Below are 13,839 nucleotides of genomic sequence, written 5' to 3'. Positions count from 1 at the left end.
TTAGTCTAGATGCTGTTTCGTATGCATATACTTTATTGTCAAATATACAAGATAATACAATCAAGTATAATATCTGAAGGTTTCTGTAGGATTTTTAAAACAATTAGTCGTACCTGTCTATTCGATTCTTCGACCGATGCATACTGGCTTTAATGCATTTCCTGGCAACCTCTTATACCAGCATGTATAGAAATTGTCATTCTGCAGGGATGGGGTATGACAATGTTTTACCATTTTGACGTTCCTATTGAAAGATTTTAGTGACTTTCGAGGGTGAGGTTGGATAGTATAGTTCTTGGGACGTCTTTTCTTCATAGACGAAAACAAAACTAAAAATAAAATCCATGATCCTAGCTTGGCTGATGTCTTTGTGTATCCGGGGAGCTTAAAATGAATTGATTCGGCAGCCAATAAAACAGGGAGGGCTCGGAAGTTGTTTGCCATGGATTGGCTTTACCATGGTTCTGGATAGGGAAACGCCTTTTGAGAATCCAGGACGGTAAAACGTTTGGTTGTTGAACGATCTTCGCGTGATCTTCGTTCACTGACTGTGATGGCAGTGCGAGAGGTAGTGGTGACCGAACAACTGCTGCGATGAACATTCTGCCGATGACTGTACCTTAGCAGACGTCTGCAGTTAAGGCGTTTCGTATAATCGTGACGTTAAAACGAGAGTCATCGGGGACCTCCCATGGACAATGGAATAAGTTCCGTGGTCCAGGGTGATTGCGTATATCAATAGAGCACCATGCTATACGAGCCATATAATCGGCGGTGCCGTAATACTGATTGATTCGAAATTATATAATTTTTTGTATGGACGGGACGGTTCGACGTCTCGCGCAGTGTGTATAAGGATCAGGAACGTTGGACGTGCTCAAACGTCAAAGGGATCCTTGAGTCATCGCTGTCGCGTATTATCTCTTTTAACCGACGACGCACGAACGTTCGGTACTTCAAAGAATCTTTACGGATCTTCAGAAGAATCCTTTGGAGACCGCTGACCATTTCTGTATTATACGGATGAGACTAGACACCTTGTCTCGAACGTGAAATGTGCTGCCATTAGGAATCTGGAGAGAAGGGTATGACTGGGCTTTAAGGCTTGTGTGAATGGTCATGTAACAATAGTAATTAGTAATGTAATATTTTGTAGCTTTGACATTACTGGTACTTACTGTGCATCTTCAAGGATTATTTATTTAATTAATTAGAAAGCTTTTCTGATTATTAAATAGCTTTGTCTTTCTCCGGAATAAGGGATAGTCTGACCGTTAGAGAGTACAATGCAATTATTTGTAAGTTTTACAGTAGTCGCAAGATTTTGTAGCTGATTTTTCAGTGCTCCGAATGGCTCTTGTTTTTGTAAAAGTTCCAAGGACATTATGAGTATTTCTTGTAAATAAAGAGTAAGAAATTGTAGAACGATAGAAATTTAATCAGGTAACATTTTTTAAATTAGTCAGTTGATTTATGAAACAGGCTAGTCTTGCTGATTTGTCATCCCAATTTTGGAAGTGTCTCACGGGCTCTGCATCCGTCAGAGGAACTGTCTTGTTGGAATTGAAACCTCTTCCAAAGAAATGCCAGCACCACCACCACCACCAAGTCTGCCAGAGGCGCCGACCTGTGAGAAGACAGAAGTCAATGATGGCGATACTCTTCCACCCTGGGCAAAGATAACTCTCACATCTGCAGAGGCTGAGATAGAGAAACTGATCGCTAGAAATGAACTGAAGGATGCAGAAGTCACCTATTTCTGCCAAGTAGAACCAATCCTACAAGATGGACCTCAGTATGTCCCTTCAATATCTAGTTAATCAATACCACAACCATGATCACTATCACTCCAATCTTTCTTCACAAATAATAATTAATCGACAGGTGTGGCTTGGTGGCACTGGCAATGGCATCACAGGAATACACAAAGCCAGTATCGGTGAGCCAATTATTAGCAGAGGCCAGGGTGCGCGGATTCACACAGCACGGAGAGGTATACAGTGTGGACTTCATGGGTACCCTGGCCGCAGAATATCTACCAGATCACAGACCCGACATCTTGGTGGACCTCCAAACCTGCCCGGACTCCTTAACTCATGCTCTGGCTCACGGTGCCATGGTCCTCATCCCTTACGATTCCGACTTCAATCACGCTCCGTGTTTAAAAAGGGGTCACAAGGCCCACTGGGCATTACTCGTGGGCCTGATTTCTTCTAGGTACGTCAGTGTCCAATCAGATGCTAATCACAGACGTCTCCTAAAGAAATTAGCCCGTCATTTCCCACAGTCACCCTGGTGCAGGTAACACTTTGCTACTCCTTACAGGCAAGGCTATCATGTATTAGCGCGACAAGGGAAATCACGACACTTGGCCTGCTGGCCATTGCGCGATCTGATCGAGAGTAACGGTAACCTGGAGGAAGAAGGAACAGCAAGACATGCCGGCGGTTACGTTATACCAAAAGGGGGTGTCGGTGGGCAAAGAGGTCTTCGTGGCAGGGCGCTCGCTCTCCACCCTTATATATAAAATCCTAAATGTGTGTATATATTCCCTGAATATATACATACACGTGGGTAATTTTATATCACAGTGAAAGTCTGAATTGAAGAGGCGATGCGCGATGAAAATTTAAATACGAAGGGGTTGAACGATGACGTTGGACCAAAGGTAATTAAGATCCAGGCAATATCGAAGCACAAAGATATTGCGGTTATTACTAATTACATAGTAAACGAAAACCGGATATCCCAACCTCGACGCTATTCGAGTCGTTGAATTAGCCGTCTCGTTGTACGATTACCTACTTTGTACAAACCCTTTGACCTTTGTTCCCGCTGCCGCTCGCTCACGACTTAAGATTCGGGTCAAGACTAATATTATAACAAGGAGCAAGTGCCATCAGCCGTATATTGTATAAATGACGATTCCTTTTCTTTTGTGTTCCACTTAATTTTTCTCTCGTATGAACAATATGCACGGGCGTCCCGACGATGACGTACACGATGATCGTTATACTTCATACTCTCACTGTGATGCGATAACTAATGCAGCATGAATATAAATACGTACGACGGACAGTGAATATTCATAAATCATCCTGACAGCCGTACGTGGTTGTATTACTCATACACAACCGTATATATAAATATATATATAAGTAAATATTTAAATGTATTAGCTAGGAGTAACTAAAAACTATCAACAATTGTGGAGAGACGGGAATTAAGAAAATTCATTGTAAGAGTAATAACGAACAAGATCCGTTAGCTGAATTAAAAGGCAACAACTTAATAAGGACTTGTCTATTGTATATTGATTAAGCGAGATGCGGTAGGTTTTCAGTCATAATGTCGTTTTTCTTTCATGCCGGCATTACATATCAAAAATTGAACGCGAGAACAATGCACGTTTTAATTGATAATTTGACTAAATCAAGTGGATCGAAGTTGAATTGATATGTCCGCTCCCTTCCGCCGCCACTCCCCCCATTTCTCCTCTAACAAGCGCGTAGATAAGACAATATCAATTGTTACACGTAATACCAGCCACAATTGTATTGCTTTAAAAACGAGCCCTGATAATTTATATATAAAATTATCGAGGATCGTGTAAAGATGAGGATGTGGCGGGCTTTATATATAGGTGCCATACAATTAATTTAATTCATTTATATGGGTTTTTAATACGAGCGACAGGAGCTACGACCGCATCGCGTCTCAAAGAAATGTAATTATCGTTTAATTAATAGTGACGTAACCTTATTCATCTCCTGTTGAGGTAATGGCGTCTAGAGAATTGAAAAAGGAAAAAAAACTGTGCAATTATATAGAATCAAGTTGGTTTTGAAAGCAATGCGTACTGTATCTAATTTCATGAATTCTAGTGGAGACTTTTTTTAAAATTAATTTGTTTCTCCATTTATTACAATCACTGTAGGAGCTTTCATTGATGCATTATTGAAGAAAACAAATGTCTTAGGCAAACGCGAATCCTTTTAATTATGCATCAGGAATGCATTCCGTGTGAAAGCTACAGATCAAAGAGAAAAGGAAAAATATATATATACACGTTAGGTATTTAATTTATGTTATCAATTTGTAGATCGATCGAATGGCTTTAACCAAATAAAATTAAAAGACGTGGAAATAAACTGTACCCAAGTGCCGTAAGAAGCGTCATATTCATTTCTAATGATATATGTAGATGACAAAATTATAGTCTACAAGTTCAAATTTTTCTCAGTGATTCATTTAGATAACCTTAACTAGCTTCTTCCTCAGCTATTGCTTGCTCACAATGACTGTAAATCGACATTTTTTTATTGTCAATAGAAACTATAGACTGCGACTGGCAGTCAATAAAAAATATCCATTGAAAACCATACAGAATTGTTCACAGTTAAATATTATTTAAAAAATACTCAACTATTTTTTGCCAATCAAGCACTACTATAATCCTATTGTGTCTTCCTAAACTACAAATCTTTTAAAATGCGTATACAAATAATTATTCAAATTAGCACAATTCGCATGGAACACTGTCATATTAAAATGTTGTCAGGCATATATGTATATATATGGAATGAAGGATTACGTTAAAAAAACAACGATGGGTCTTGTAACGAAATACTGAAAAAAATGCGTTACATTTATATTTCAAGCTTACAAACATCAACAACATATTTCGTTTTATCATTTTTTTATCCTTAGCCGTTTACTTATTGTTGCTTACTTCGTCTAAGTCGTACGGTTACAGATTTTTTAAATCTCCCACTTCTTCATTTTTTTTCTAACCTCTAATTATTACTCAATTGCGTCTGCTTGTGCCCTGAGCTTCGATCTGCATGTCGATCGGACCAAAAAACTCATCGCGTTACGTTTCGTGGTTTTTCGCTGTGTCCTTAACAGATATTCACGAGTAACAAACATTTCTGGTGAAATAAACCAATAGTCACTGACAAAGACAGAACATCAATAGAGAAAGAGAGATAGGAGAGAATCATTAAAATATATCTCGTTTATATGAGTCACAGAATATTAGAAACAACGATGATTCTTACACAGAAAAAAAAATATCCATTACAGACGATGGCGTTCACTTTTTTAAAACTTTTTAAATCGTTAACAGATACCGCCATTTTCTTTCGCATTTTACAATATTTATTTACAGATTAATTCGATTGGGATCGAGAACTTCATTGAGTCCAGGGCACAAGACAACTTTTTAGTCTACTGAATAATAACAATAATATCCTATATATCCGAATATTACGTTTAATAGTATATATCACATATAGGTATTTAATATTTATTATATCAACAATTCGGGCGTTCAATTAGAAAAGGCTTTTCCCTCTATTTAGTTCAACACGCTCGAATCCACAATTTTCCTATTTCATCTTTAAGAATTATTTTTTTCTTTTGGATCGAACTTTAAAAATTTCCAATCATTTTTACAATCTACTCTTTTGCCTCTCTTTCTCTCTTTATTTATCTTAAAATTTTCACTTTCCTCTTTACATGAAGCGTCAACATTTTTTATCAACCCTTATCACCGTGTCCTAATAATTCATTATTTCAAGATATGTGAAAGTCGTAGTGGCTGTTAAATAAAAATTCTCTCCGTACGGCAGACAGAATTTAGGATGGAATCGTATATTGTTGTGCGTAAGATAATTTAGTAAAGGAAAAAGAAAAAAATAGGGAAACATTCACGAGGATGTATAATATGAAGGAGGAGGTGATACGCGAGATAGATCTTACGTAAACGTACAATTAAGAGAAACAGGTAAAGAATGGTCGGAAAAAATTATTCCGTTTGAGCCATTTTAATCGAGTGCAAGCACATCTTTGCAGTCGAGTAATTAGCACTCACAGCCTTTTTAATTGAACTCTCTAATTTCATTGATAATACATTATAATAATTGTATATTTACACTCACAGAATAGACATCCCTTTACAAAGCAGAATAAAGACGTCTAATTGTAAGTTCTATCAAACAATCAAATACCGTCTATTAATTCCTCATGTCCGTTCAACTATGCCCTTTTTTAAATTCATTTTTACCCTTAACCTCGCTTCCTCCACTCCTTCCTTTTCTTGCGTTCAAAAGACTCGCCTCAAAATATCTGCCGTCCTTTTATATTTATTCATTAACGCCTTTTAATTATTGTAAGCCTTGAGCTTGGGCTGTATTTTTCTTCTGAGCCCCCATCGAATAAAACTTACTGTACATTAGAAAAACGCCTCGCGAATTTCCTCAATAATCGCCTACAGACGATTTATATATTTATATATATATATATATATAAATAGGAATAAAAACGTGCCAATAGCCAACAGCAATGTAGAGCTGGAATTCAAAAATGGGCAAAATTCGCGGGCAATAATAAAATTGCTGTGCGTATCTCGTTAACGTGACCATTCCGTTTTTTAACTTCATTCTTGTTTTCTGTTTTATTTATTGGAATAAAATCCGTCGTCTCTCCTCGAGTCAATGCTCTCGGTACGCATTATCCAACGATTGACAGATAAGACAGAAGTCAAAGACAAGAAATATCATCAAAACAGATTATTCATCTTTACCAGTGTTTTCCTTCAGCAACGAAAAGGAGCATCTTAAGGAAGCTTTCTGTATATCTCATTCCGTATTATATCCTGACTAGATTGTTCGAAGTCCATCTTCGTGAGTTTTTTACACAGCTCATTATTTTTCTCTAGTCACAGTTTTGAAATTGGCGCAGACAGAAACAGTTGATACGGGCGATTACGAGTTTGAAAGATAGCAAGAGGATTTAACTGCCATCGCCGCGACAGCCGAAGCTTCGTTTTTAAGGACGAATATGCACGCGATGTTATAAAGAATGCGAAAAGGTTAGAAGTTCACTGAGATATTCGCAATGTGTTCAACAGTTTTTCTTTTAACTCGAGAAATGTCGCGCGGTTTGATGAGCATTGTTTTTGGGGCGTCTTAGTTGACAACCGCCATCAACTTGACAATGCGCCATCAACTTGGGTTAACGTCTGTTTTGTGGTCAGACGACAAGTCGCTAGTGGCTGAATTTATAACGAGAGAACGTGGCAACTATTAATTATTGCGACTCAAAGATTAGCACAACGGAGGAACGACTGGTGAAATTAATATTACGCTTAATTAAATGTTATAGTGGAACAAGGAAAATGGGCTTCCAACTAATTCTCCTTTCGAGAAATACTGATTACTGGCAAAATTGTTTCTGACATTGGTATTGCAAGTTCACGTTGAACGTATCAGTCGTTAATGAATCATTAAGGAGAGAAGAATGAAGAGGTAGAGGAAAGCGTACATTTAAAAAGAAATGTGTTACATAATAATTGGCTCAACAATGGCAACCTCACAAGTATCAAAGTTTCAGGTAAACCAGCCGAAGGAAAGTAAGTCAAGAAAAATTGTAATCTTTCTACGTAGAATGGTAATGGAGTATTTTTATGATGGAAGAATGCCATTATATTCAGTAGCTGGAAAATATAATAGTACTGACGTAAGCAATGATATTAAGAAAACTTTGTCTCTCTGAATATCATGAGTTCTTGATTGATGTAGAACAGTCGAATGTCTCGCAAGGTCAAACTATTAGTTAATCATAGAAAAAGTTCACTGATTTCAATTTCAGACATTTGTTCTCAATTTCTTTGGCCTTTCTGCGTAGATACAAATATAGAAAATGTAAAAAATAATGGACTATGCATACAGCACCATTGATCATTACCATGAAAATAAGTAGAGACTAGTAAATCAACAAGAATAAACTAAAAAAAATGAGGAAACTGTACGCGTCTTTTATCATACTTGAACGACAATTCAAATAATAAAATGGCTATAGTCTTTCGTTATATCAATGAAAGGGACGCCCGTCTCTGAATAGAAATCTTTAATCAACAAAATTTTTGGATAAAACGAAACAGGCTCTCTTCTGAATTTGGCATTAAGCAGTCAGCCGCGACAGCTACGTCACGTGTGACGTAACGAATCCACGTAAATCCGTTACGTCGGAACGCTAAAAATCCAAAAGTGGAGGAAGTCAAAATTTACATTACAAACTAAACTAGTGTTTTGGGTCATCCTAGTAAAAACGCACATAAACCCGTTACGTGGGGAGGACAATGACGGAAATATCTCATTACAAGCGATATTTGACAGCTTTGGAACAATGGATGCCAATTTATGGATGAATGACCAAAAAAATATGCCAAATGAAGAAATTCAAACGATATCAAATAACGATCAAAGGAGCGGCAGTCTTTGTTAAAATATGATGAAGGTAACAGCAAAAAGTCATTAATCAATGCTCAATCAAATTTAATGCCTTTTTAAAGGCAACTCTACTTTGTCCCCCGTCGTCCCTTTAGTAAACAGTCGTCATTTTTCCTATAACATAAGGATAGCCTACTTCTTTTCCTAACCACTTAAATATTTACGTGTATCTTCCCTAGTGAAGATAATAAAAATAAAATGAAGTTTTAATGACTTTTCATCTGTTACGCTTTTTCTTTAGATGAACATATCGTTCCCCCTGTTTCCCCAAAAAAAAACATTTCTTAACCCCTCAGCACTCGCACTATGAGCATTTCTCTCACGCGACACGACTCAGCCTATAGAATGTCGCAACAGTAAGAGCGAGACGCTAGAAATTATGCGAGTATTGATGGATATAACAAGAGAGAGAATCGCACTGTTCCGGTATAAATTGAAACTTCGTCTTATTGCGGTACTTAAGATAAAACAGTGACAATGAGCCAAAAAAAATGATAAAATTTTGAATGATTTTGGAAGAGACATCGTTACTGTGTGCGTAGTCGCGCTAATGTACGCAGCGATGGTATATTGTTCGAACAAGCAATCATTCTTAACGGTCACGTGATGACTTTTGCAGAAATAATTCAAGCTGACTCGTAATATTGCACACGGATTAAATTAGCATAAAGTGCCAGTGACATTAAACGATATATAAATAGGAATCGTAAAGCCGATAAGAAGATTACTCGCAGTTAGCATTTAATCACTTGACGGATCGTCAAGTGAAGTATTGATAAGAAGTATTTATATATACAGCACAGCAGTAAAATAGGGTCTGTTTTAACTCGCAAAAAAACAAAGCATTATACAAATTATATACTTGTCAGACGAGTATGAAAAGAAAATAAATTCGATCAGTTATTCGTTAACGCGACCAAGAGCAAGCCCAGATACGAATAGCTAAAATGACTGATAGTTTGAGTTTTCTCAAGAATCATGCTTGTCCTAAAAGATAATACATTCCGTTTGTAAATGTATGGAATATTCTTTTTTTTTAAAAAAAAAAGAAAAACAAAAACAACAAATTTCAACAATCATAAAAAAACCCCTGTAGCTTTTTGGACTACACCAATTTTATCTTGGTTTCGCGTGCACTTATCTCTACGTGGCAACGGTATGTCAAACGTACTAAATAATAATAAATACCAGATACGCGAATGAATGATAATACATTCGAGTCGATGTGCAAGCAAAGGAAGTTCAAGTTAGGTTTAGGGGTTGCTGCTGGGAATTGTAAACCAACAGGGCCACTGGAAACGTTTTGATGTGCGTTTGCCATTGGGCCGATAGTTGGAAGAATTTCACGCCGTACCATTCGGTTCCGTCGATGCTCACTGTAATCAGAGAAAAAACCCCAGTAAGAACGGACGAGGATCCAAAAGAATTACATAAGCTAATAAAATAAGACATATTATTGGTTTTACCTCTTAATGGAATGTTGTGAGTTTTTGCAGAGCATATGAGACGCGTCACGCCATCTACGGTTTGACTCTTTGGCTCGTTTTCCTTTTCCTTCTCCTTCTTCTTGCCCAGCCTCATTACTGTGACGAGGACGTATAATGAATGTCGGTGAAAGATTTTCGAATAATTAAAGAAAAATTCAATTACTTTTCTGCTTCTTCTCCTTAGTCGTGTAAGTCATGGACAAGTGATGTCCAGGAGTTTCGCCCAACGGAGGTAATCTCTGAACGTGTAACGCCCTGAAAGCTTGTCTTAGAGTACTTTTGCCCTTCTCGCCCAAGGCTGGTTTGCTCCAGTAATCAAGTTGCAGTTCGACCGGTTCCCAACCTTCTCTAGGCTGACCCACATTGGGACTGCTAGGAGGTGTCAGTCTACCGGGCGGCGGAAGTGGAAGCCCTGGCGTTGGTAAAGATGGCGGAGAGCCTGACATGAGTATGCTACTCTCCTCCAGATCGACAGAAGCGGAGGTACTGCTATCCGGACAGCCGACCCGAACGTCGTTGACGAATGGGATGAATATTTGACTACTGTCGTCCGTTTCCCTGATGATTAAAAATACATTGAGACACTCCTCTTCCAAGAGCAACCCCCCAGTGAAACTCTATGGGGTTACTATTACCTATAGGTGACCATGGCTTCGGCTATGGGTAAGGACAGAGTGGGACCAGCCGAAGCCAAGTATTCCGATACTCTGGCAGCACCTTCGCTGGCGCCACCAGCTTCCCTCTCAAGCAATTCCTTCCATTCATCCCCAAACAGCATGGAGTACTTTGTATCCAGAGATCCCAGATATTTTGACAATGTATTAGATCCGAGCGGTACCACCAGGAACCTTAAATAATTTTGCCAGTCAGGTGGTCTGAAGCTCAGCAGATCAACGTAGTGTCTCAGTACGGCATTGACGAAACCATCCCCGCCGGCGATGACGACCTTGATGGGTGCTGGTGGTTTTGCTGAGCTGTTGCAACTACAAAAGTAACATTTTCATATAACACCGATCAAAGAGACAATGTACAATGAGGTAAGCTCCAAAAAATATCTTTTACAATTTTTGAATACGAGCCACGAGACAGGTAAAGGTAGCACGTATGTCGGCTGGTGAAGCCGTGGTCAAGACTCGATGATTCCGTTCCTGAAGTCTAGCAGCCAAGACAGCGCCACCAGGATCACTCAGTGAAACAAGAGCAACGGACTCCGGTAGAATGTCATCCGGCAAGACTCTACCAAGCTGCTCGACCAGTGCCTTCCTCGGCTAGAATAAAGTGCCCCAGTGAGTATCATCATCTTTCCGATCAATCAATCAACTGTCATTCGATCATTCAATCGCTTACCTCAGAACTATTTAAATCCGCAGCTGGTTTTAGATCCACAGAGAGGCTGTGCTTCTTGGACTTGTTGCTTCCCGGTGTTCCTCTGTCCCTGGTGAAGAGTCTACTCCGCCTATCGGCATTCTCGCTCTTGCTGGGATGCTCAGACTTCGGCGGTGATCCAGCTACGGTGTTCGGAGGATCATTAGCTTCGTGATCGGTCCAATTCTCCGGATGGGAGTCACTGTCGGCTCTCCTCGAACTGTCGTCGCTCAGCCTGTCCACACCACGTTCTGAAACGGTACTGCGTTACTTCCAGAAATACAAAATCGACGCAGCAGCCTTATCCATAGTCAACTGGCAGACTTGGCGAGACTTCAAAAGAATACGGAGAGACAAGATCAGAAAGTTCACGAGAAGCATTGAAAGTGATAGAGCCAGGAGTCATCCTTGGAGTATATCATGTATATTATTTACCAGCAAGAATCGTCCTGGAAGACTTAACAGTGTAACTACAAAGTCATCTTAAGGACACCTGCACTTGGTGGTTAGTCTTGCTCGTTAGTGTCGTGTGTACTCGGGCTCGTTTAGACAGTTTTTGCATAATAACTAGCAGCTAAGCAGGACTTGGTAACCCAGTGGGATAAGGACGACAGATTTGAAGACACAGATCAGAGAAGATAGACGGATGGACGGTTAAAAGTAGATAATTCATGTCTAGTGTAAGAGATACGTACGTATATAGGTAGTAGAGAGAGATAGAGACTTCAGCTGACAGTAAGACAGAAAGTAAGAGAAAACAAATTTTTATGCGAAAGAGTTACAGTTTAGATACAGAAGCACTGATAACACGGCAAGCTCATTAAAGTAATTCGAATGAGAGTGAGAGACAGAGACGGGGGAACAACATGGTAAAAAAAAGAGATACAGATAGAGAAATAGTAAAAAAATTACATAACTTAAAATTTCAAAGCTATAAGCTTCATAATAACAAGCACACTAAAAGCCATACAACACCTGAATAAGTGATTTGTCTTTAAAAAAAATTTTTCTTCGCAAAGTTGAAATAACTATACAAGAACACTTCTAAGCGAGATAACGAATTTATTTCCACTAGAATATACAAGGTCCTTCTACAAGATTCAGTATCCTGTCGTTCGAGGAGGAAGCTGTTTAAGCAACAATTTATTAAGGAAATGAAAAAAAAAAACAAATTAGACACCATTTGTGATTCAGACAAGAGTACATGGACCTTTTGCATCGATGGAATACAGGCTCTTTCAGAATGCAAAAATCACAAGTCTCCTTGGCTTTTTCAAAAACTCACTAATTACTGGCATTAGGATGGAGCAAGCAACGTTTCCCTTAACGAAACTGATACTCCTGGCGACTTTTACATCGACGATAGACAAATTGTTTCTGCAGTTCCTTTATCGTGCGGAGCCATCATCGCAGTGTCATAAACCCCGGTGCTCAAATGTCACCCTTGTGAAGTCTAAGCATCCATCTGGTACAATCCATAAGCTTGGATGCTGTATGAGATCTTACGCAGCTAATTTTATATCAATATGTCCTCTAAGAAAGCGTTCCTCGTTATAAAGAGTTTTATATGGTAATGCCAAGCTGCAGTCGACTACATCAACGCGTCATTCAAGCGCTGGAGTATCTTCGAAGATCTACAAAATTAATGGGAAATCAGAGATACTTTGATCCAACGAATCAAAAGGTAATTAACGTAAGAGAGAAAGGCAGATCCAGTTACGACATCAAGGATTGAGACATGAAGATGATTTGGATTAAAGTAGATTAGTAACAAGAGCAGTATTAGTAATAACAACAACAATGATAATAAATAACAGAACTATCTAAAGATAAATTACTAAAGATAACTGTACTATAAATTGCACAAGAGGATAAGATTCTGCTAGCAGTTTGTCCGGAATGGAAAAAACAGTCGGTAAAGAAGGCCATATACAACGAAGAATCAGAGTTAATTTTGAAAGCATTAGAAATACCGATAAGTAACGTTTATTTTTTTTCAAATGATTTAACAATTCAAAAAACATTACTTATGGGTATATCCATTAGCTTTAGAGACGCGTCGAAAATTTTGAAAACCACATGCTGTGTCCTTTTATCTTTGATATTATTTCTCTTTCTCATTCCACGCGTAACCGAGCATGCTCGCCAGAGTCCCAGTGTGTTAAGACACGAGGGCAGGTATATCTCCTGGCAAGAGTACAGAACTGACTAAGGGATGAAAAAAAGTATTTTTACGAGAAAAAAAAGAAAAATGATCCCCTACGTACCTGGTGTAGTGTGTCCGACACGTGATTTCTCCTTAACAGGCTGACCTGACGGTAGTTGGCTTAAGGTCGACGACGAGTTCACTCCTTGCTCCTCGCTGGTTACTACTATCGAATCGTACCATGCAACAGTGCAAAGCCAACCCACCAGACTTCCACTTAGTTATTGGTTCTGAATTCTGATAGGTGACGAGATACAACGTATAGTACTAGAATGGTCAACCACGTGACCACTCTTTTTGACATGATCAGAAAAAATTGACGTACAAGTAGAATTAGGGAACGGCCAAAATATATATACCGGAACGACCAGAATATATATATATATATATATATATATATACTAGAACGACAAAGCGACTTTAACAGGTCAACGAGATTATCGATATTGAAAAAGTAGTGCCGTATATATACCGGAACGACCAGAAT

The 13,839-nt window shown here is 38.7% G+C and overlaps 2 protein-coding genes across 7 annotated transcripts in view; one reads left to right on the top strand and one right to left on the bottom strand.

Moving 5' to 3' along the window:
* Positions 1 to 505: 505 nt before the first annotated feature.
* LOC107262946 (UPF0692 protein CG33108) lies at positions 506 to 4,237 on the top strand. 4 transcript variants are annotated; one of them, XM_015729670.2, is made up of 5 exons: positions 605 to 1,085; positions 1,157 to 1,409; positions 1,483 to 1,795; positions 1,885 to 2,217; positions 2,326 to 4,237. In XM_015729670.2, the coding sequence occupies exons 3-5, from the start codon at positions 1,584 to 1,586 to the stop codon at positions 2,525 to 2,527; spliced, it is 747 nt and encodes a 248-aa protein (XP_015585156.1). In that variant the 5' UTR covers positions 605 to 1,085; positions 1,157 to 1,409; positions 1,483 to 1,583; the 3' UTR covers positions 2,528 to 4,237. The 4 variants fall into 4 exon arrangements, with proteins under 4 accessions (XP_024936103.1, XP_024936104.1, XP_015585156.1 ...); XM_025080335.1 differs by lacking the exon at positions 1,157 to 1,409 and having other exon boundaries at positions 506 to 636; XM_015729668.2 differs by lacking the exon at positions 1,157 to 1,409 and having other exon boundaries at positions 609 to 1,085.
* A 390-nt stretch (positions 4,238 to 4,627) lies between these two features.
* The window catches only part of LOC107262945 (phosphofurin acidic cluster sorting protein 2), a 23,784-nt gene continuing 14,572 nt past the window's right edge, over positions 4,628 to 13,839 (bottom strand). For 2 of the 3 annotated variants that reach the window (XM_015729663.2, XM_015729666.2), the window contains 7 exons: positions 13,414 to 13,518; positions 11,129 to 11,397; positions 10,844 to 11,049; positions 10,417 to 10,764; positions 9,945 to 10,339; positions 9,761 to 9,877; positions 4,628 to 9,670 (listed from right to left, as the gene is read on the bottom strand). In XM_015729663.2, the coding sequence (XP_015585149.1) occupies positions 9,537 to 9,670; positions 9,761 to 9,877; positions 9,945 to 10,339; positions 10,417 to 10,764; positions 10,844 to 11,049; positions 11,129 to 11,397; positions 13,414 to 13,518 (1,574 nt within the window). In that variant the 3' untranslated portion in view covers positions 4,628 to 9,536. The remainder of the gene's footprint in view (positions 9,671 to 9,760; positions 9,878 to 9,944; positions 10,340 to 10,416; positions 10,765 to 10,843; positions 11,050 to 11,128; positions 11,398 to 13,413; positions 13,519 to 13,839) is intronic. The other variant, XM_015729665.2, reaches the window with a different exon arrangement.

The sequence above is a fragment of the Cephus cinctus genome, unplaced genomic scaffold (genome assembly GCF_000341935.2).
Source record: "Cephus cinctus unplaced genomic scaffold, Ccin1 Ccin1_scaffold0129, whole genome shotgun sequence".
Classification (NCBI taxonomy): domain Eukaryota; kingdom Metazoa; phylum Arthropoda; class Insecta; order Hymenoptera; family Cephidae; genus Cephus; species Cephus cinctus.
Note: the sequence above shows the minus strand (reverse complement) of the source record. Positions and strands in the feature narration are given on the sequence as shown.

What these genes read in the sequence shown, in the direction of transcription:
- LOC107262946 (XM_025080335.1), top strand. Translation starts at nt 1,584, where the DNA reads ATGCCAGCACCACCACCACCACCAAGTCTGCCAGAGGCGCCGACCTGT. An exon ending in ATCCTACAAGATGGACCTCA is followed by an intron (nt 1,796 to 1,884) that starts GTATGTCCCTTC and finishes ATTAATCGACAG; the next exon opens with GTGTGGCTTGGTGGCACTGG. An exon ending in GTGGGCCTGATTTCTTCTAG is followed by an intron (nt 2,218 to 2,325) that starts GTACGTCAGTGT and finishes TACTCCTTACAG; the next exon opens with GCAAGGCTATCATGTATTAG.